The sequence below is a fragment of the Bos javanicus genome, chromosome 10, assembly GCF_032452875.1.
Source record: "Bos javanicus breed banteng chromosome 10, ARS-OSU_banteng_1.0, whole genome shotgun sequence".
NCBI classification, from domain to species: Eukaryota; Metazoa; Chordata; class Mammalia; order Artiodactyla; family Bovidae; genus Bos; species Bos javanicus.
This window is the reverse complement of record NC_083877.1, coordinates 61,371,708-61,396,027: the sequence shown is the minus strand read 5'-3', so window position 1 is coordinate 61,396,027 and position 24,320 is coordinate 61,371,708. Positions and strand designations below refer to the sequence as shown.

Below are 24,320 nucleotides of genomic sequence, written 5' to 3'. Positions count from 1 at the left end.
CTTTACTCCCAGAATCTCCCTTTTTGTTGATGCCTAGGGTTGGTTTAACGAAGCTTGATTGTGATTTTGTGAAAAGCTTTCCAGTCCCCTTAATCATGACCAACAAATGCTGCTGCCAATTAGGTGGGGCTACACAGGGTGTCTGCACAATTTGTTTCAAACGAAGAATCAAAATTTCAATAAAGGTAAATGGCACTGTCTAATGCTTTTTCCTTCTAAGAAACAAAAAAAGCAAATTTGAGAAAATAACAGCGTGTACTTCCTTTTCTTAACACAAAGGCAGAGACAAAAAGCTGCAACAATGGCATTGTAACTCACCGACAGGTAAACCGGTATAGATGTCGATGACAAAGCCTGGCCGTTGACTTCCACAGAGTGTAGCAAATTCATCTGCAGTGATTGAACAAAGGTGGGGTAAGCAGGGTGGGAATAGCATAGACGAAGAATAATGAGCTGAACAAAATTACTTGGAAAACATTCTTAAAAGATATTTACCTGTATTTGGAAGAATTTAAAATAAATTGACCTTTGTTAAAAAAAAAAAAAAATTGAGAATTTCTACAGATGGTGTAACCTTGTCCCTAAGAAAAGTGATGCAGGAAAAGTGACCTCCTGTTGACGTAATATTGAGGCTGAAGCAGAGGTCTCTATATCAAATGCACTCATTTGTATGAGCTTGCCTGAGGGAATTTGGGTTTCTATGGGGATGCTGTTCAGCTCTGAAACCTGGGACTGGTCTGAGTGCCTCTTTCCACTCTGTATTAAGGAATCTAGGATTTAATGAATGTGTACAAAAGCCATTTCCTTGGCAGACTGGGGATAACAATAGCAAATGTAGCTAAATTCTTGATTTCAGGTCTGTTAATGACTCATTCATGTCAAACAACCAACTGAACCTCATTACTCTAATTTTTGGAGCTGGATTATTATTTTTGCTGCAGTTCTTTTGTTTACTCCCTCTCCCTCCCCTGACCCTTTGTCCTTTTCCCCCTGACATGAATTTTCATCAAACTTGTTAATTAAGGATGCACTAAATGTCATCTGTGGTTCCCTTTAACTCTGAGATTCTGTAATTCTTGATCATGAGTATAACTGATATGGCATGGTATCAATTTAAGCTCAAGATGGCCACTCCCTTATGGGTAAACCTACTGAAAATTAGTAAAAGGTTTCTGGAAGTATTTTAAACAAAACATAGCATGTTCTTTTCCTAGTGCTTTCTTTCCTTAATCTATGAGTGTTCACGTCCAACAAGTGTCACACCAGCTCCACTGACCATCCAAACTTCAGGGACTCCTAAAATGTGTGCAGACTGCATAGCTAATGAAAAGCCATGATTGGATTTGGCCAATATTCAACGTGAAGATGAACTCTTGCATTTTATATTAATAGTATGCAGATACCTAGAACCCAGACAGATATTTCTGAAAGTAAACGACAGTTGTTATCAGAGATCTCCATAGTGGTCTGAAAGGGAACGTATGTACAATGGTGCATCAAGATAAAAAACAAAAATACTAGGATATCTATCTTTGTAAAATCCAATTTAAAAACTAATTTTATGTACATTTTATAATAAAACAGTTTATGAAAATATAAATGCATTTCTTAATATAATAAAAAAACAAATATACAGAGACACATGTACATATACTTTTACTTGTAAATACACACACATCAAGTGTGGGTAACTGTCAGGTTTTTTAATGACAGCTATGTATATATAATCTTGGGAAAGATTGAAGGCAGGAGGAGATGGGGACAACAGAGGACAAGAGGGTTGGATGGCATCACCAATTCAGTGGACACGAGTTTGAGCAAGCTCTGGGAGATGGTGAAGGACAGGGAAGCCTGGCGTGCTGCAGTCCATGGGGTCTCAGAGTCGGACATGACCGTGCAACTGACAACACTAACAATGGATAATAAAAGATTTGAAGGCCAACGGTCAGGATCGGGGTCAGCAAATATTTTCTTAAAAAGCTAAAAAGTACATATTTTAGGTTTTGCAAACTGTGCAGTCTTTGTTAAAATTACTCAAATATTTCACAAAAGCAACCATAGATAATATGTAAATAAATTAGTGGGGCCATATTCTCATAAAATTTTATTTACTAAAATTTGAAGTTCATAAAATTTTCAGATGTCAAAATTACTTTTAGCTTGTGGGCCATACAGAAATAGGAGGCAGGCTGGATTTGGCCCATAGGCTCTTGTTTGCCAAACCCAGGTCTAACAACATCTTGCAGAGTGGAAACAACTTGTAATTCTAAGTGATAGCTATTACATTATTTCTGGAGGAAGCAGTGGATGAAATGGTACATTTTACTAAAAAAGAATCTTCTGTTTTTTCGCATTGTCAGTTAGCACCAGAGAATAGATTGGGTATTTTACATATCGCTGTGAGGAATGGAGTAGATACTACACAATTCTCAGATCAGTACTTTGCATGGTAGTTTGTTCACTCTAAATCATAAAGATGGTGGCCCAGTGGCTAAGACTCTGCACTCGCAGTGTAGGGGCCCTGGGTTCGATCCCAGGGAACTAGATTCCATATGCCACAACTAAGACTTGGCACAGGCAAATTAATTAATTAATTTTTTAAAATCATAAAGATGATCTAGATCATCATTAGTAAATGACACCATCATGATATATATCATCTCCCATATAAGAACACTGCACCAAAGTTTTTGCTTCATTTACTCTTAGAATATGAATTTGGCTCTTTCCTTTTTCAAATAGATAACATTATATAGATTTTTCTGTATGAGGATATAAGAAGAAATTTCTCTATACCAAGGAGTTGTGCTTTTCTTTTTTAATTTGGCTGCGCTGGGTCTTAGCTGCAGTACACAGGATCTTCCATCTTTGTTGGGGGTCTGGGCTCTTTAGTTAGAGCATGCACTCTTAGTTGTGGCGTGTGGGGTCTACTAATAGGCCCCTGGCCAGGGATGGAACCTGGGCCCCCTTCATTTGGAGTGTAGAGTCTTAGCCACTGGACCACAGGGAGGTCCCTGAGTCGTGCTTTTCTTTAGTTCTGAGTTTGCTCTGTGGTCATTGAGACTGTTAGACTCGATCATCTCTCTCTTCATATAAGCTCTAGAAGGTGTAGCGCCCAAGCTGTTGCTCATCACTGGCAAGTGTGCAGGCCTTCCCAGCTTGGATCTTGTGTATTAATTACCCTTGCTTTGAGTTTCTTATGCATGCTTTCCATTTGCATTAGGCCTTCTTATTTTACATATGCATCTTTGTGGGCCATCTTGAATTCTTTTTGGAACAAGATTAGTTATGAATAAGTAAAATTGATGGTTATAAGTAAGTAAACAATATAGGAATATGGTGTATTTGTCAAACTGCTTTGCCCACTGTTTCCAGACTTTAAGTTATATGGCAAACTCCCTAACAATAACAACTTCTATATTTTTGTGATATGCTGAGTCTACAGGCTGGTAAAAGAACTTGTGTAATAAACTGGAAAATATATTTTATGACTCAATTTTCGGCTGAAAGGACCAGATCAACTGTGAATTTCAACATTTGCCTTTGTGAGCTAATCTTTTTTTATGAAGATGGACAATGCACCCTTTTTCTCCCCCTGGCTGAGACTCATTTCTCCAACAATTCACGGGGAAGGTACCAAGTTATCTTTCTGGTAATGGCGAAACTAAAACCCACCTGTGCTTGGAATGGGGCACTGTTCACAGGGCTTGTTCCAGGCCCGGCCAATGTTGTAGGAACAACAGCACATCTTCTTGGTCATGTTGAACAACAGTTCTCCATCGCAGGTCTGGTTGTCAGCATAATAGTTCCTGTAGCACAGACTCCTCCTCATATCTAGAGGAGAGGAGGAAGGCAGGGACTGGTGATGCTCTGGGGAAATCCTGATAGGGAGATTCTAACAGAGATGCTCAAGGAAGGAGTCTCTTTTGAACTGTATTGTAACTTGACTTTGATAAGAGCAGTAAAAGCTGGCTCTCAACCTTCCATCTACCTCTGCTGCCACAAGGAAAAGGACTTTAAGAAATATCGGGTTGGCCCAAATGTTTGTTCAGGTTTTTCTAAAACATCTTACTAAAAACCCAAACGAACTTTTGGGCCAACCTAATATATTCCCTGGTGTTTTGTGCCACGGAACTGAGTCATTATGTAGCTGTGGCCTTAATAAACTTTACATGACTCTCCACCCAGTCTCCTAGTAACAATTCTCCACTGCTCTTGGCAGTGATTCTCTCATTTCCGACTCATGATGTTTTAATACTGTAGGTCAGTGCTGTAAATATCATTGTATAAAGATACACCCAGAGTCAAACAAAAGAAGTACTATTAAACCTTTGTTTGGGATTTTCCAACGTTACATTTTAAAGAAAACTCCCAACCACCCACACGAGGTGCTGAGAAAAGACCAAACTTAGGGTTTACAGGGGAGGAGGCAAAGGGTAGCAGCACTCGCTCTGATGAGTAACATAACACTGAGGATGAATTGCTGGGCTTGGAGGCTCTTTTTCTCTTTGCAGATGAGGACCGAACATGCTTTATAAAGAAAAGCTGGGACTTACCCATGCAATTATTCCCCCCATTCACTTGCATGTAGTCTGGAGGGCAGATACAGGTGTAGTTGCCAACAGTGTTGTAACATGTCCCTGGACCACAGATTCCGGGAGTTTCACATTCATTCACATCTACAATCCAAAAAGAAAGTGGTATGTGAATACAGAAATTTCACTCTTTAGAATGGTCTGGGACTCAGGGGTCAATATACATGTTGATAGTGGAAGAGAACATCCTCAGGGCACTTTGCAATCTGGATGAGAAATGTGGATGTTTCATTCATCAGTGTCCTTAGCCTGTGCTGATGTGTGCATTTCCAGGAAAAGAGTTTTAGAAAAGGAAAATGTACCTTCTGATGTGAGTTCTTAATAAATGAGTGTACAACATCCTCAAACACATGCAGCGATGGAAATGTGGAGAAATGATAATTCTTAAATATCTTTCAGAAAGACAACTATGTCCTTCATATGCTCACAGAATCTCAGGAAGGATTTGATATAACCTGAAGCCATCAAACACTGGCTTCATGAATGTGCAATGGTAAGACAGCACAGAAGATAAGCCTGCAGAAGTAGGTATATCATGCATCTTTCCCCATTTTCAAACACAGGTGTTGATTCTAATTTATGTTAACTCTATGGGTCTTAAGCTGTGTTGTATACATTGTGATGTTCAACTACTATTCAACAAGGTTGTCACTGGTGAGGTCACCTATTAAGCCTTTTGGAAAACCAGAGGAATATTTCTCCTCCAGGACATAAGAAGGTCTCTTCCCTAATCAGTGTGTAACTCCTATATACATATGAAAAGCATTTCCCCACACTAGTCAGTGGTCCACATGCTCTGAAAGCTAACAGTAGTCAATAATCTCCATCTTTTCAGTAACACAGGAGGAACAGGAGTCATCACTTACACCATACAACCAAAGGAGCTGCCTCAGAAGAGAAGCTCATTTAAATGCTGAGTACAAATGATGAGTAGTAAAGGACAAGACGAGGAGCCCAGAATCGCCCAGAATATAGAAGCCACTGAAATGAGACCTGGGCTACTCCAATAAAAATGGCTCTTCTGAAGAGAATGGAAAATTCACTGTAGGCATAAATGGGACTATGGTTCAAGATAACAAACACTCCAATTTTCCCATGAAAAGAGGGAGATTTAGGGTATGCTGAACATATCACATCACTAATATGAGTGCAAGCTGCCACATCTGTGGCATAGTTACCTGGCCATGCTGGCATTTAGACATTTTGCTAGCGTCTCAGTTTTCCTGGTGCCTAACTGTACGCTGGTTTTTGAGGTCAGTTCTCAATATCTGAAAGAACTTATCATTCTAAAAGGGCCATTTACCATCACACACTCGGGTATCTTCATTCAGGTAGTAGCCCGTTGGACAGCGGCACTGGAAGCTGCCGAAGGTATTGATACATTTCCCGCCTTGGCACAACCCTGGAAGCTCCTGGCACTCATCAATATCTATCAAGATGAAAACAGCAGCATGTCTTTAGCACTATAAATCAACTCAAGGAAGTTCCAAGGGGCACACTTGAAGATAAAGGAAACAGAATTACCTTCCAATATAACGGTGATAGGGTTGGGTCGAAAACCTTCTCCTCCAGGACAAAGAATTTTGTACTCAGCTACGGAAGCAAACAAACAAACAAAAATCAGATTGAGTTCTCTGAAATCTAAAATTCCTTTAGAAATAGTATCCTCAAGAGAAATACAGACATCACCTGAAAATATTCATTTACAGGAATTTTTGGCAGTTACCCCACCCAACTGAAGCAAGTTGGCATCTTTGTATATACTTGTGCTTTCTAATGGCTTTTTCTACATGTGCCAAACATAAGGCTCCCGTCCTCAGTCTGTGAACCTTCCACCTACTCTCTGGTCTTATGTTCTTATGAGCTATTTTATTCTTTATCTCTACTGTTCTTTCTTTTAAAGATTTTTCTTTCCATTTTTATTTTATAACAAACTCCTCCATTTTTATGTTTTGTTCAGTCTTACTTCCTGGGAATCATAGCTTCCCTTACATACTGCTCACCAGTTTATTTCCAAAACCTTTTCCAAACAGAGCCTTAGGAAAAGCTGTTCTTTCTTGAATGCGATGTTACCTCTCCTCTCCTTAATGACTAGAGGGCTTTCTTGCCCCGCCATTTCTGCTGATGGCAACACTGATTCCCCTGGTTTCCAAAACCAGCTTTTTACAGGGTCCTTTGATTTCCTCCAGTAATTCTGTCATCCAAGTATTTCACTCAAAAACATTTCTTTCAGCACCACATACCAGTGTGATCCATACAGGAACACATGGATAAGAATGACCCTCATCTGCTATAGCATTCTGATAAGCATCTATACAAATCAGTTCTTTCATAATCGTCATGGTCTTTCCAAATCTGATAATCCTCCTTGTGGTTTTCTGAAATTATATGTATATATGCATAAATGTATATATGCATAGATCTCAGTTCTAGCTCTGATCCAGTTTGAGGTAGGGTAGACTTCTAATGCTTAGCTTATCATTCTTATTTAGTAGAACTGATCCCCCTGCCCCCACCCTGCCACACACACCTAAACATCTTGGTTTAATTCTTTCAGCATCAATGAAATTATTAATAACTATCCTCCTCTTTTATTTTTTATTTTTATTTTATTTTATTTTTCTCTCCTCCTCTTTCTGTGATCGTCCATTCTTTTTAAGTCTCCTCTTTCATGTCACTCCCTTCCTTCAAGCCCCAATTAAAAAATGTACCAAGTTATCACCAGGCACTGCCAATCAGAACTGACTTCTGTTTCTGAAGAAAGGAGAGAAAGGGGTGCCTGCCAAGCATTCGTTTCTGTGCTGAGTGCTTTACAGGAATGACTTCATTTAATCCTATGAGGCATCTTATGAATGAAGAAATAGCTTGCTTACTCCAAAGTTACATGCATGGCAAGTGACAGAGTGCTAACTGGAAACAGGAACATTCTTTCTTCCACTCATGACACTGAGTCTGCTCTTCTTTCTTCTCTTATTGAGGTCTACACTGAATAACAGCTTTCATGTTTAGGTAGTATTTTGCTAAACTGTATGCTCCCGGAAAGCAGGAACTAGCAATTAGACTAGAATTATCCATCCAATTATCCATGAATTATCACCTTTGCACACACAAAGTATATCTTCTAGGTACTCAACAAATTACCTTAGAGAAACTGAGTAAGTGACCCTTCAACAAGGAAAGAATCAATACCTATCTCAATATACCTGATAAGCAGCAGCCACTGACTTTTGCCCTGGAAGCTGTATCTGACTCTGAGTTATAATACAGCATCCATTTAGAAAAATGGAAAGCTGTTTGTTTTTCAAAGACTAATTATTTACATCCTTAAAACACGTTCTAAACCTTTCTTTTAAGTCTTACCATAAGACTGGAACAATCTTCCACTTTATATTTGCTTAACTAATGGCTTCTTTTTCACCCAGGGAAACCCACTCTGTCCTAGAGCTTCTAAAACCAGCCAACAGATGACAAGAGGAGAGATCAATGTGTCCAAATATGACATAAGTAACCTAGTCTGGAAAACCTTCTTTAAAATAATGCTATCTTCTTTATCGGAGAAGGCAATGGCACCCCACTCCAGTACTCCTGCCTGGAAAATCCCATGGACAGAGAAGCCTGGAAGGCTGCAGTCCATGGGGTCGCTGAGGGTCAGACACGACTGAGCGACTTGACTTTCACTTTTCACTTTCATCCATTGGAGAAGGAAATGGCACCCCACTCCAGTGTTCTTGCCTGGAGAATCCCAGGGACGGGGGAGCCTGGTGGGCTGCCGTCTATGGGGTCACACAGAGTCGGACACGACTGAAGCGACTTAGCATAGCATAGCATAGCAACCTAGTCTGGAAAACCTTCTTTAAAATAACGCTATCTTCTTTACACTCAGAAATGAGATGTTACCTGTCCCACCTGACCTTCGAGTGCAAGCCAACTGGGGAGGCATTCTGACTCCCACGTTGGGAGTGGGATTCCTCAGCAGGGCTGAAATGAATGATCTCCACCCCTCAACCCCCACTCCCTCCACCAGCTGAAGAATACAGACCAGTAGCAGCTCCGTCTCTCTGTGGCTTCTATCCTCTGGAGCTAGGCAGGAGAACTGGACAGAGCTGGACTAACAATAATAATGAGTAGGAGGATGTCCACTTACATGTGTTCACAGGCGGGCACAGCTCACAAGGAGTGCCCCAGGCTTTACCCAGAGAGCAGCAGCAGGAAGCCTTGGACACTCCAACCCCAATTTCATTGCTGCAGGCTGTATCTCCATTGTCTCCCCGAGGACGGATATCCAAATAGCAGTTTCCAGAGCGGGTATCTATTTACCACATGCAAACAAAAGAAGTGTCAGGCCAATGCTTTCTACGTCAGGGTTGAAAATTCAAACCTACTTCTGAAACTGTTTAAAAACCATAATTTAAACTAAAAAGTGCCACAACACAGACACTGGGAATTGACCTAGAGAAGAGGACCTGAAAATATAAACCAGATTCAGGAAATATTTACATTTCGTTGTGTTATTTTATTACTTTTTTCAGAAGTTGAGAATGCAATGTTCCATGTTGCCTTAGAAATAACCAACAATGTGTTTCTCTGAAAAGTGTTTAAGATCTTACCGACACAGCCAACTCGAGTTGGATTCAGCTCAAAATCGGGTGGACAGTCACAGGTATAGCTGCCTGGAGTATTGACACAGTTCCCACTGATGCACGTGGTTGGATCCAGGCATTCATTAACGTCTAGAACCGAACACCGAGGGCCAGAGTTATTACCTGAGCCAGTGTGGGGCAGGCATCACTGTAAAACGGTAGCACCAAAATCTCGGGCTCCCAACTCGAATTTTTAAAGAGTTTCCAGTTATAATTGCCCCTAGAAATATAGTCTTCCACTTCTGAAACAAAATCCCTCAGGAAGGAAATATGTCATAGTCTTTGGTCTCTTTCCCCTGGAACACATTTAACATTCAAATTTGTCATCAGGAGAAAATATAACTTTGGAACGAGGGAAAATATTCCAGTGAAGGTAACTGAAAACAAAACACTACTGTGACCTCAGGTCAACCAAAAATTCAGACACAGGTTTTAAGGAAATATATTTAATATGTGCAGCTTGTTATTTTATCAAATGAGAGCAAGATGTCTCAGGGAAGCGGCCGGAGCAGGCGACTTCTGCAGCTTCCCCCGCTGGGCGGACTGGCCTCGCTGTAGCTGAGCGCAAGCGCAGACTGCATGCATGAAACTTAGCATGTTCCTTCAGCCCTACTAAGAGTCTCTCGCCCGTTACTGATGCTGGGCTGAATATTTCCCTTTCAGTTTCTATCCCCAAAACGGAATTCCAGATATTTAGGACATGGGTTTTGGCAAATGCCATCCCTGTGTAATCCTTTTGTCTATTTTGAACACTTGCGAAATATTCAAAACCAGACAAGCTGATTCAGAGAGAGGAGATAGGGGACTGAGGATGATCCCTTCCCCTCTGCTGCTCCTGCTCGGACCTGGTAACACTTGGGCAGGGCAGACTAAGAGCAATCAGGGTGGGGAGAGGGAGTGATGCTGGTGGTGATGTGAGACACGGGGGAGAAGCATGGCCATGGAGAGGAGACTCGCTGCAGTATGCTAGAGACTGACTTTGTGTCATAATAGTTTTTAGGAAAACCAAGAAAAGAAGGGGTGCCTGGGGAAGAATACTGTGATCCAGAGCAATTTCAGGGAGGTGGTGATGGTGGTCATAATTGGAGAGCCACTGAGTCATGGCTTGTTTAGGTAGCTGGAAAAACTGGGGTTTTCTTGAAATCCTGATCCCATACAGAATGGACTCTGTTTCCTTAGTATCATTGAATGGAAGGAGGATGAAGACCTGAAAATGGCTCTCAAAGTTTTAACTCAGTGCCGAAGTGAACTGAGGGACAGTCATCTACAGAATGCTTTCTACGGCTTTTCTAGCTTCTTCCTTAAATTCCTGGAGGGTTCTTTGCTCCACAAGAAAATGATCTACACACTAGAAGTGGGTGGCTGACTGTTACAGACCACATTCTCTGGTAACACTCTGAAGTGAGTGTCTCAGCAGAGAAGTTCAAGATGAAATCCATGATCCCAGGGCACAGCCTACAAAAGGAAACTCTCCAAAAATGTGTCCAAGAAGAAAAGGAACTACAGGAACATGCCTCTGTAGCCACAAACTTGTATCTTAGGCTACTGACTGCACTTTGAGCTCTCCTCAACTTTTTCCTCTGAACCCTCACATCTAATCAGTGCCAGGTCTGAAGAAACTTATTCTGTGGTTCCTAATGCTTCTCCCTGCTTTTCTTTTGCAACTCCATGAAAAACCTTGTATGGTTCCCGCAAGACACCAGCAGCTGGGTCCCCTGGGACGCCTGAGAGCAGATCTCGGTGCGAATGGAAGCCTTACCTGTGCAGTTCCCACCACTTCTGTCCAGTTCATAGCCGATCTCACATTCACAGCGGAAGAGGCCAGGGAGGTTGTGGCAAGTTCCAAAAACACAGATGTTCGGAAGAGAGCACTCATCGATATCTTGGGGAACAATGGAAAGGGGGAGCAATTAAACTATTGTTCTTGCCAAAGAAGCTACCTAATGTAATAAGGCAAGTGATGTTATTGTTAAGAAAATGAACACTATCTGACATCAATCTAGGTCCTTCTCCTAGAGGCTTTCAGATGATCTGTCATCTGTTAGGAAGTCTCCTAGGTGAGAACTTCCCTTTTCTCAGCCCCTACTACATGCCAAGCAGAGGGCTAGGCATTTCACATATACGTTAGCCAATTTACGGTGTTTTATGTGGGTCCACATCACTTTTGTAAAGGAAGAACCAAATGAGGCCACTTAAGACTAAATTCTTTGGTTGCTCTCATCTATATATTCTTGTTTTTGTTGTGAGTTAAAATTTTAAGAACCCCAAAGTCTCTGTGGTAACTCTTATCATCAGTTTATATAGCCCTCTGTGTCCCTAGTACTATGGTGTGTGTTTGCAACTGCTGATGGAGATCTAAAAACTGCAGACGCATTTTCCAGGCTTGTCCCTGCCTCACGTTAACATTCTGCTTGTGCACCCAGGCACATTTTCAGCCTTGAGACTGGCTTTTAATAGCCATGAGCATTCTGCCAATGATGATTTATATTAAGAACAAACAAACAAACAAAACCTTCCCTTATAGCATTAAGGGAAGCAAAACTTTCACTGTGCCTATTTCTGTTCCCAGAGGTGGCACAGCACCTGTTTTCCTTGGATGTTTGCAGTACGAAAAGTAAACAAGGCATTAGGCACACGATCAAGAGCATAATTAGTTTCTTGCCTCAGAGGAATTTTTTTATCAAACTCTGCCTACTTCATATAAACTGTGTGAAGAACACCCAATGGTTTCATAACAAAGAAAAGTATTTATGTAGAACTATATGAGGGAATCAGTATACATGTCATAGCTAAAGATTAATTTTTGAGTTAATGTCCTAGTAACAGGCAACAACTATTAGTTGAGACATTAATCAGGGTCTTGTTTAAACTCTACTGTCAATCGTTATCATGTGTTTATTTCTACTGAAATCTTTTCAATTTACTGTGGTCACTAATTCTTCTCAATGAGGGATGATAATGTGCTTAGATTTGACAAGCGTGGGTAAAAGAGAAGAATCTTGTGTTTCCTAGTGGGAGCCATCCTTAGCCAGCAGGTTCTCAGGACTCTTCCTGTCTGACCAGCACTTCTTAGAAAGACAGAGCCTTATGCTGAGAGATGTTGTGACATACGGTATTATCCCTAGGGACCCCTTACTGAATGGATTTGCAAAAGACTGTTCCATGTTATATGTATTAGATATTTAGAGACCATCTGAGACATACCCAGGATATTATTCTATCGACAAGACCATTCAGTTTGCTGGTATTTTAAAACCTTTATTTCTAGAAACCAAACCATAGCAGAGATTAAAAACTGTGTTCCCATATTTAAAAAGAATCCTTTCTCTTAGGGTACCAGCACTTTGAGCTCTTTCCCCCAGCAATGGGGATGAATATGTTACATTGAGTTGGTTATCCTCATCCTCCCTATGACTAAATGGGTGTGCTCTTGCAAAACACCTGGCCAAAGTTGGATGTGAAGAAGCTTAGGGCCAAGAAGCTGAGATTTTTCTCTGCACAAAAAGAAGTGGTCTGGCTGGACACCCAATCTCTATACAAACTGAACTGACACATTAGATGGGAAGCCAAAACACACCTTGGTGTAAAAATCAAAAAAAAAAAAAAACAGACAAATAAAAACCACCAGGAACGTTTAAATAACCTAATTTCATCCGGCCCTGCAAAGCCCACAGCAGCATCCCCATCAGTTACCTTCGCAGGCTTTCCCATCAGCACTGGGCACAAAGCCCATGTCACATTCACAGCGGTATCCTCCTGGGGCGTTAAGGCACTGGCCGTTGCCACACAGGTTTAGATTCTCAGAGCACTCATCAAGATCTATAGCCAGAAAGAAACACAAGTTACTCTTCTTAGGAGCTTTCTGATTGCTCAGGTCTGAGAACTTTTATACTTGTGAACTTCCAGAAGGTACTAGTGTTATCATAATTTCTACTTGAAACATTGAAACTCACTTTTCTCTTTTGAATGCCAGTATTAAATATATAGTGAACATGGGGTTCAGAGACAGAATCCTGAATGCTAGGTTATCTCTAACGATGTAAAGTGGGTAATAAGTTAAAGGGATCATTCACATTCAGGCTTCTGCAAGCAGGATAATCAACGTGAGGATATATCCATGTCAGGAAATAACATATCATGGTTTGTGCCTGATTCTCAAAATCCAGGCTCAAATCAGATGGGCAGCAAAGGACCTAGAATAGCAGCTATTAAGGAGACCAAAAAGTCCTATCTACTTAATATCTTCTGAGTTTTGCTAATAATCACAGTCATTAAACATCAGACACACGAACAATACATGCCTGGTACATGAAACTTGGAGTATTTTCTAGAAAGCGATGGGAGGTTTGTGATGACAAAACTTTACTGGGTTAAGCAAAAACAATTTCAAATATGATGAAACTTTTAGTGAGTTAAAACAAAATCCAGGCAAATCACTTACTGGGCCTCAGCCATTTTTATGTTTAAATGACTTCTTGTGAGCAGAGTGCTCAGGGTAAATGAATGCTTCAGGTCATATAAGCAGCTATGCTACCTAATGGCCAACGAGAAATACTCCTCAGTATCTTATTTAATGCCTGTGCCCTGACTTTAAAAAATGCTGTCTGTATACATATGGTCATGATAAGTGTATCATCTCTTTATACAATGCTTCTAATCATATATATTTAAATATATGTGACAGTCCACATTAATTCTATGATGATGCATTAGCACTGAGAAGAAGATGTCATTAATATGTTGTAAAACTGGAAGTGAATGAATTCCTTTCAAAGCAGTTATGAAGTTCTTACTTATACCAATGTGGAATGATCACCATGATGGCTAGAGGGAAAAAAAATATATGCTGATGATCTGCTCCAGAACATCTTATTTCTTTTCTTCACATACGTTCCTGCATCAAGTTCACTCTTGGATTCAGTATTGAAAACAAGTCAGTAGTGACACACAGGCACAAAAATATCAAGGCTAAGGTTTACAAAAGGTAGCATGATTTGTTTTAAACTCATGACATCATTACATACAATGACACATATATCAACTATCTATCTGTATATATCTATGTAAATATATATTTAGTTTCTGAGATCTCCCTGATTGATTCAGCTACAAATTTCCATTCCACAGGAATGTCATTTCAAATAACTATTTTCTCTTCCAAATTGTCTATAAATGACCCAGCCTTCAAAAAACAAATGATGGTCTGTCCTAGGGACATGGAGCACCTTGCTTTTCTGACTGCCCTTTACATAGCTGTTTCCAACACGAGCATACCTGTACAAGTGAAGCCATCGCCCGTGTACCCCTCTTTGCAGAGGCAGCGGTAGGAGCCCATGGTGTTCTTGCAGTCTGCATGTTGGCTGCACATGTGGGTTCCATTGGAGCATTCGTCCAGGTCTTAAGGAAAGAGGTGACATGTCATTACGAACAGAAACTGTGACATTTAAAATCAATAATACACATGTTAAATTTTTCTTTACAGGACTGAGATATTTATATTTATAATCCATGCAGTTTATACGAAGCAATTTCTTTTTTTTTCCAACCCACCAGTGCACTTAATGCCATCTCCAATCCACCCGGGGCTACAGCTGCATTTGAAGCTTCCTGCTGTGTTGGTACATACAGCGTGTCTGTCGCAGTTGTGTGCTCCAATTTCACATTCATTGATGTCTGGGAAAATAACCAGTGAGTTAAAAAGAAAAAAAAAGTTTAGCACAGATGCTAAATAACTCAGCAATATTCAAAAGTTGACTTGCTTTTACACTTCTGACAGTGTAACAGAGATCGATTCACCACTGACGTTCATACTTTACTTAAAATGAATGATTTTAAATTTCAAGATACAAAGAACAATATGATGCTACTTCTTATTGTTAACTTTAACTATTTTCCATTATTTTAATGTAAGTGTCCAATTACTGCAAAACAAAATGAAACCTCATTCCAGTTGAAGATCTTAAAAAAATAGAGTGAGCTGCCTAACATTCTATTAATGCTCATGGTCATATGTTTCTATTCCCAACATTTTCACTAAATTAACTATAGAGAAATGATGCACATTGCTTTCGTATCTTATATAGACAAAGGAATACAATATTGGCATGTAGAAAACGTTTCAATCCTATTCTATAAACTAAATATATTTTATTTTTAAAATGTAAAACATTCGATGCACGATACTGGATGCTTGGGGCTAGTGCACTGGGATGACCCAGAGGGATGGTATGGGGAGGGAGGAGGGAGGAGGGTTCAGGATAGGGAACACATGTATACCTATGATGGATTCATTTTGGTATTTGGCAAAACTAATACAATTATGTAAAGTTTAAAAATAAAATTTAAAAAAATTTAAAAAAATAAAAAATAAAAAAATGTAAAACATTGTACTATTTAATCACACTTTATTTCTATAAATGTTTCACTTTAGGTATTGCTAATTCAAGCATTTATAGAGAATATTCCTTAAGGCTGTGTGTGAACCATCTTTTTTGAGTCCTAGCACTTTGGGACCCAAGTCTTCTTGAATATTTCTTGTAAAACTCAAATCAATTCAAAAGAGATTTTTCAGTAAAACAAGAACCAGTCTAAGGTCACATTGTTAAAAGACTCTAAATTCTCAAAAATTCTCCATTCTTCAAAATTCCATTTCCAAATGTAGTCAAGATAGATTCTGTAATACAGAAGTGTTATAGAAGAGAATATAAAGCATAAAGTCAAATATTTTTTGCTTCCTGTGATAACTGTGATTTATAAGAAGAAATACATATTAGGTCTTTGTCCTGTTTCTGGCACAGAGCTCCTAAAACCCTTGGAATTTCCGAAGTGCTAAGAGTGATCAAGGTGTCTTTTGTTATGTTAATGAGGCAGTTTTTGGAAAGCACTTCAGGATGCCGGCTGGTTGCCAAGAGTACCAATCTCTGATTCAGTTCAGTCGCTCAGTTATGTCCAACTCTTTGAGACCCCATGGACTGCAGCAGTCCAGGCTTCCCTGTCTATCACCAACTGCTAGATTACTCAAACTCATGTCCATTGAGTTGGTGATGCCATCCAACCATCTCATCCTCTGTCATCCCCTTCTCCTCCTGCCTTCAGTCTTTCCCAGCATCAGGGTCTTTTCCAGTGAGTCAGCTCTTCGCATCAGGTGGCCAAAGTATTGCAGTTTCAGCTTCAGCATCAGTCCTTCCAATGAATATTCAGAGTTTCCTTTAGGATTGACTGGTTTGATCTCCTTGCTGTCCAAGGGACTCTCAAAAGAGTCTTCTCCAGCACCACAGTTCGAAAACATCAATCATTGGCACTCAGCCTTCTTTATGGTCCAACTCACCATGAACAGTATGGAAAGCCTACTCCTGAGTTACACACGTTAATGTGCTGTGCTCATGCTCAGTTATGTCCAACTTTTTGCAACCCCATGGACTGTAGCCTGCCACGGTCCTCTGTCCATGGAATTTTCCAGGCAGGAATACTGGAGTGGGTTGCCATTTTCTACTCCAGGGGATCTTCCCCACCCAAGGACTGAACCTGCATCTCCGGCATTGGCTGGTGGATTCTTTACCACTAGCGCCATCTGGGAACCCCCTATACACTGTTACAGTAAACCGATAGATCAAATGAATAAACTGGTTTCCCGAGTTCTGTGAGCTACTCTAGCAAGTTAATCAAACCTAAGGAAGGAGTAATAGGAACTTCTGATTTATAGCCAGTTGGTCAGAAGCTTACGTAACAAACAGCCTAGACTTGTAATGGGCATCTGAAGTGGGCATAATTGTATGGGACTGATCCCTTAACCTGTGGAATCTGACACTATCTCCAGGTAGATGGTTGTCAGAACTTGAGTTGAAAAGTAAGACAAGGAGCTGGTGATCGTAATTGGAACTGGTACCAGAATCTTATTTCCCAAAATTAACCCACTATATACTGAAAGACATTATAACCTCATAATCAACTTTTTCATTAACTAAGAACAAGAGCTCCTAGGTATGGATGGATACTATGACTCTATATGGAAATGAACATTTAACACAAAACTTAGATCAAGAAGGCGAATCTTGGCATATGAAATGTTGCAAGAATTTTAGCAATCACTTGAATAGTGGCATGAAAAAACTGGGCAAGCAACTAATGTTTACCCTTTTGTTTACTTAAGAAGCCCAATTAAATGGTTTGAAAGTGTTTGGAAGCATGCTATTTGCCAAATGCTCCCTCTGCAGTTCTGAAATGGTCCTGAGATAGTTGGGCTTCTTTATAGCTTCTAGAGCAAACACAAAATACAATAATGCCATTTTTTCCTACAAAAATACTTTGCAGTATCACTAATAAGTGAAATGAAAACATGCCTGGAAGAATGTCCTTACAGTGACAATGTATTGTGTAGGTGAATTTTAAAGTAACCTTGGCAGCCACATGAACCTACTGAGTTATTAAGGCAGGTCAAGGGAGGCACATACCAGGCAGCTTTAAACTTGTGACTGGGAGCTTTAACCAACTGACTAATTGAGCATGGCACATTCCAAGGAAATGAGGAGGAGGGCCAGCTGAGGGATAATAGTGGTAAATAAGCAGGGAATTCAAGAAAGTAAGCCTGAACTCCAGGCTCCCAGGTAGGGCCAGGGACACTTCTTTCTTCCTCAGATGATCACTCCCTGCAGTGTCCTGCCTTAATGGCCCTCCTTTATGTGTCCTGATCTCTGAGTTAGGCAGAAACAATGAATTTCCATTGCCTAAGAGTTGAAACCTCCAGATGTTAAAGAATCAAGGAATTTTCTAAGTGCAAAGAACTTAGGATATGACTTTCCTAATCCCCAATTTCTCAGAGGAGGAAACAGAGGTCCCCCAAGGCATGGGAACTTGCCATGGCCCCAAGGTCAGTGAGAAGAGCCCGAAGCACCTGGGACTCAGTTTCCCATCCCCTGTTTGATGCTCTTTGTCTTCAGCCACGGCTGCCTTATATCAAGCTGATTTCTTCAGTCACATCAGGACTTTGTTCTAAGTCCTGATGAGAAGTCTGCTTTCAGATATCTTGGTTGAGTATTAATAGACTTATAGAAATATTCACTCATCTTTTCTGCTAAGTACAATTTTCAGAGATGATCCATAGCCTGTCAATATAGTAATCCTGTTATCTTTTCCTTTTCAATTTTCTAATGACCAAAGATAATATTTTCATGTGGGTTTTTTACCTTCCATATTTAATCTCTATTAAGAAAATATCTATTTTTTTTAAAAGGAGAGTCTCCTTTTTTTTTTTACCATTAACAATATACAATCATAAATTTCTAATGCAAGAAAATATTTGCAGTTTCACCACAATGTTTTTGGGGCAAAAAGAAATTATGTTTGCAAGAGGAGGCCATGTATCGTGGGCTTTGGAATAGAAGGAGAGAGAGTAACTCAGGAGGCCATATTCAGTTTTCTATTTTGTGAATCTTTGTGTAAGTCATTATCTCAATAGCTTACACTACCGGTTTACAACAAATGAATTAAAAGGACTTGGTCATAAAGTCTAAAGGCATCACTGAATAGAAGTTGTCTGCATGTGTGTGTGTATGTGTGTGTACACACCAACTATTATTTATTAATTGCTTGCATGGAAGACTTGGGCCTAAGACTGTACTTCATTGTAAAAGCAAACAGAAGGGGAAACTGAGTCATAAGGGAACGAAGCAAACAAAAACACCATATTCAAACACTCTTCAATAATATGAAGGAAACAAAGCACACGCTTGCCAAGAACATCTCTTTCTGCACAAGTGTTCTCTTTCCCCCACAAGTTTGCTCCAGACAGAAAATTCCTTTTTAAGATTAAGCACAAGCCAAGAAAAGCACAGAAATTCAAATTTAGGGCTGACACTGCAACCTCCTTCACCCCACCAAAGCTCCCTCACAGAGACTCCAAGGTCCCGCTGGCGTGGCTCTTGTGAAGAGCAAGGGTGTGGTCTGGCAGACCCCATGCCCAGGTTCTGGGTGGGTTCCACTTGAATCTGACATTTGAGAAAGAGCTTGTGCTCTGAGCTGCTCTGGCCTCCTTGGACAGCCATGTCAGGAGAGCCTGTGTCACCCACTCAAATGCTTGCTTTTCTGCCATGTGGGGGTCAGTCTCTGGGCATCGAGTCCAGCAGGGCTGGTACGCTGTGGAATCTCTGTGGGGAGGCGGTGGGGAAGAGGACCTTAGAGTGAATGGAGAGGCCAAACGTGAAGGCTACTTGGATTTTTCAATTTGGACCCAAATTTGAGCCAAGATTATTTAACTGAACACCCACAGAGTTTTCACAGGCTACCAGCCAGTGGAGGACAATTAGCAGTGATAAGGAGCTGGAAGGAAATGAGGGCAAATTTTCACTGGGGGCTGGTGGTTTTGAAGTATATGATTCTCTTTCATGGACTACACCCACACAACATGTCTCCTATGAAAAACAGAAAGACTGAAATGGAATTGCCCAGCAATCCCGTTATTAAAAAAAAATTTTTTTATTGGAGTATAGTTGATTTACAATATTGTATTAGTTTCAGGTGGACAGCAAAGTGAATCAGTTACACATACACATATATCCACTCTTTTTTTTTTAAGATTCTTTTCTCCTATGGACCATTACAGAATATTGAATTACTCACGCTATTTTAACTGAAAACAATCCTGATTTTAATCGCATGTCTGTAAAGCAGCTATACTCCAATAAATTAAATAAAATAACTGATATTCCAAAAAAATTGTATGCCTTACTCACTGACTGACTGAGTAAGAACGTGATGGGAGGTGGTTCTAACAGATTAGCATGAGAAAGCTAGGAGCCACCAAGGATGGCACCTAGCAGAAAACCAGTTTTCCTTCTTCCAAACTGTTGTCTGATCAAAACTGTGTAGAATGAGAACCAGAAGAATCAGAATGAGAACCAGAAGAATCAGAATGAGAATCAGAATACACATTCCTTGTATGTGTGGACCACAGGAAAACCTGTAATCCAGCCCCCATAAGCCAAGGATTGAAGAGCCATGTTCTAGGTTACAAGAAAATGTCTCTTCTCCTTTCCTTAAATCGAACGTTCCCCTCAGCCTTATCCACAATTTGAACAAAGCTTAAGGAGCAAGAAGAAACCCTTAACATCTGTGTGGGCTGGGAATGTAAGTCAGTGGGTGGATTCTGAACACTGCTAAAGTGATTGGGGGGAAAAACATGTTTATTTGTTAAAATGGAAACAATCAGTAATGACAGGGGAGCTGAAATATTTAGACAAAGCTGTAATGGAACCCAGAGGACATTTTTTAAGTTCTCATGAAACAAAATTCCTCCTATGAAATAGCATACATATTTTTATGACTCCTTTACAAGGTACTCCTTTAAAATATACATATACTTATTATACATGTACAGAAATACAAGTAGATATATTTCTTTTATCTATCATCAAAATATATTTCCAGGTTTGTTCTTCACTGTGATTTGTTGCAGGGCTTCTTATCCCATTAGGCAAGATACATATCTCTATTTACATTAGTTGCCTGGGACATTATAAACACTTTTCTTTAACGTACTATCACCAAGGTAACCTGATGGTATTCTAAGTTGTAAGTGACATTAATTTTAAACTAATAGCAGGCTAAAAGAGTCCCAGTTAGATGGGATTAAAAAAAAAAAAACATTTTGGCTCAGATTTTTAAAAACTTGTTTTTAAGTATACCAAACTTGCTGCCAATTCCTGTTTGTGTAAGTCATTTCCAATCCAATGTGATACCCTTGGTTGTTAATAGCAGGATTTACAGAGAACCTCTTTTCCTTCCTGCCCTAAGGCACCCTCTCCTCCATCCTCCACTGCAGAGCTTCTAACCCAAGGGGAACACTTGCATAACTATGGAGCACCCTGGTGATCTTCCCAAAGCTCCTGAACCAGTAAAAGAACTAGGAAGAAAATTCAGAATTCTACTCCATTACATGAGAATATCACATGCCATGCTACTGTAATAGCAAAAGGGCCATGAAATTCAATTCTTCTCCCTACAGTACTAGCTGAATTTTATGCAATTGAAAAATCATTTTAGGTTATAATTTGAAGTGGGAAGGGGGATGCTGGCCTTTGGGGGAAATACAGAATATTTCTTGGACTTCAAATCCATGTTTCTGTTTATGCGATTTACTAAAAGACTGCTGTTCTTAATGTAAAACTGGGGTCATCTCATTTAATGTGGAGTACACAGCTCTTGTAACTATAGCCTAATGTCTGTATAAACTCAGTTACAAAAAACAAGCCTTTTAACATACAGAGTAAGATTTTCCTTCTTTAAACTGATTTCAAGCATCTTAGTAAATAGTAGCACAGAATTCTGCTAGACTAGAAGTTATGTTTTTAATTAAAATGGCCTTAGACACTGCGTCTATGTGACTCATTTTATAATGACAATAACTACTATTTAGTGACCAGATGCTATATGCCAAGCACTGTGCCAAGGACATTACATACATTATACCTTATTTACCTAAAATGATATTAATGTTGCATGAAAATTTAAGCTTTCTTCATGGTAAGAGATCTAAAACAGTCAGCCTCTGCACATGCCTCTTTAGCTGGAATTTAGAGTATGAAATTCTAGAGATCTTTTTCTTATAGGGAATGAAGACTGTCCCATTGAATTAACGTCTCCCTTCATAAGTATCATGGTTCTCTGGGTTGAATTTCGGTGAGTTCAACTTGGCCAAACAACAGTATTAGCCTCTACTAGGTAAAATGAAATACACAACCGTCCTACCTTCCCTTGTGTCATTACCAGACCAACACCCCTTACCTTAAGTCTTAAATTGTTACTGAAAGCTAAAAATAAATCTTGAACCACACACATGCTGATATAAGCATCATTTGTACCCCAGGGAACACATGAGGACTAGAGATTTTAAACTCTGTGCCATGTAACAGAATGGAACCCTAGTCATGCTTCATACGGAGACTGATATAGTGACATGAAAGCATTCTAGCTACATGCTTCTTTTTATAACTTGGCTAAAATCTGTCATTTTTGAATGAACAGCAATTTATTGGTGACATCTGTATATCTATATTTTTGAAATCACATTATTGAACAGTTTAAAATGATAACACATATATTGGAAACTTTCTTGAAAAAGATTGATATAACTAACATCAATTAACATCACCAATCAGCAAATATTTTAATGTTTAAGTCACAGTGGCTTACCAAACTGGCTTTTGAAATTAAAGTCTATTATTTGTAAAAAGAAATTATGCAGTTAACTAATACAAGCCCATCATGGTCTCTATCATGTGTGGTTCTTCTATTTTATTTTAAAATTTATGTATTTTTGGCTGCGCTGGGTCTTCATTGGTGCACACCGGCTTTCTCTAATTGCGAAGAGCAGGGACTCTCTAATTGAGGCAAGCAGGCTTCTCATTGCGGGGGCTTCTCTTGTTGCAGAGCACGGGTTCCAGGGCGCATGGGCTTCAGTAGTTGTGGTGCTTGGGCTGAGCTGCCCCATGGCATGCGGGATCTTCCTGGATCAGGGATTAAACCGGTGTCCCCTGCATTGCCAGGTGGATTCTTAACCACTGGACCACCAGGGAAGTTCCTTCATTGTGTCTTAAATTACACTATATCCCATAATCTGGTTTTATTACTATAGGTGACTACAGTAAAACTTTATTATTCCATGTACTACTCCATCATTGCCTCAAATTTGAAAATCAATTAACACTTAGAAACAACATTATTCACTCAGAGTGACTTCCTCCATTTGATGTTTAATTGAATAATCCCCTATTGTGAAAAGACCTTCTTTTGTGCTATTAAACAAGCAAGTGGTTTAATTACCACTTCATGAGATCTGCAGGAATCTATAGGGCTAAAGCGATTTAATGCATCAAAAGCACACTAATTTAAAAATGATTGAAGACTGATGAGAACTGATGAAATATATGAATTGTAGGATGTGTTTCTTCAAAAAGTAATTTCACTTATAAAACATTAAAGAAAGAGTTGACAATGGAGGCTATTGGGAAAAGTTGGCTTTAAGAAAGAGATATGAATGTTTAGTAATTATCATGTTAACTACTTTGACATAAAATGCTATTTTTAACCTCATAAAATGTTGATATTTATAGAGTTATTTATGGTGGCAATTTTTCTCATATGCCTTTTTTCATAGGTAAAGGGGAAAAAAACCCTCAGCTTAGATCCAGTCTAAAATGTGACAAATTTCAAAGAAGTGCAGGCTAAGTTAATGAAAAATGCTTTATAGTGCAATTAAAATATTAATAGTTTTTAAAACATATATTAATCTATAATTATGGTAGCAATCTCTTACCCACTAAAGGTTTTATTGTTCAGTTGGAAGAAACATACCTGTACAGCCTGTTTTTCCTTTTTTGCCTGAATAGCCCATATCACAGTGGCAGATAAATGAGCCTTTGGTGTTTTCACAGGTTCCACTTAGGCAGATATTTGGATTCAGATCACATTCATTGACATCTGTAAAATACAGATATTATTAATACATGTAACCATTTGTTTGATATCACTGACAGATTCTCCCTGAGATAAAGCAACTATGACAAATAAATAGAAAAGATGAAATGTTTTCACACAAATAAAAGTATATTTACATAGCTCACCTACATAACAATTACATAGCTCAATGCTTTCTACATTGAAGGCTAACCCTGCAGACTGGCTTTTTATCTGGCCCACAAGGAGGAGGTCAGATAATAAACTGATTCACTCTAGGTCTGGTCCTCAACCAGAGCCTGTTTCTCTGACAGTCTAGGAAACTTTTTAAAACAGCGCATTCTGTTGCAAGATGAAAATTTTAATGCTGACTGCATGATGATAACATTTTAGTTTCATATTTTGAAAGAAAAGATAGATGAACTAATAGTCTAAGGGCAGATTGTTACAAACTCTACAACTTTCTCCAATTAAAAATTATCTTTTTTTATGACATTCATTTCTTTACTTTGAATGACATGACTTTAATTTTGAGGACTTCACAAATATTTGGTAAGCATTTTCAAAAGATACAAATGTGATATAATTTAAATATTTGCAATTCTAGACTCTTGTTTCTGACCATGATGGAGTAATA

The 24,320-nt window shown here is 39.3% G+C and overlaps 1 protein-coding gene across 2 annotated transcripts in view; it reads right to left on the bottom strand.

Annotated features, from left to right (window-relative positions):
* FBN1 (fibrillin 1) overlaps positions 1-24,320 on the bottom strand; it is a 264,553-nt gene that overhangs the window by 60,457 nt on the left and 179,776 nt on the right. Inside the window, exons 32-43 of one of the 2 annotated variants that reach the window (XM_061428846.1) lie at positions 23,582-23,707; positions 14,786-14,908; positions 14,510-14,632; positions 12,929-13,054; positions 10,995-11,117; positions 9,203-9,325; positions 8,740-8,904; positions 6,120-6,188; positions 5,899-6,024; positions 4,557-4,679; positions 3,676-3,834; positions 319-390 (exon numbers count right to left, since the gene is read on the bottom strand). In XM_061428846.1, the coding sequence (XP_061284830.1) occupies positions 319-390; positions 3,676-3,834; positions 4,557-4,679; positions 5,899-6,024; positions 6,120-6,188; positions 8,740-8,904; positions 9,203-9,325; positions 10,995-11,117; positions 12,929-13,054; positions 14,510-14,632; positions 14,786-14,908; positions 23,582-23,707 (1,458 nt within the window). Of the gene's footprint in view, positions 1-318; positions 391-3,675; positions 3,835-4,556; positions 4,680-5,898; positions 6,025-6,119; positions 6,189-8,739; positions 8,905-9,202; positions 9,326-10,994; positions 11,118-12,928; positions 13,055-14,509; positions 14,633-14,785; positions 14,909-20,391; positions 22,762-23,581; positions 23,708-24,320 lie in introns of those variants that run through there. The other variant, XM_061428847.1, reaches the window with a different exon arrangement.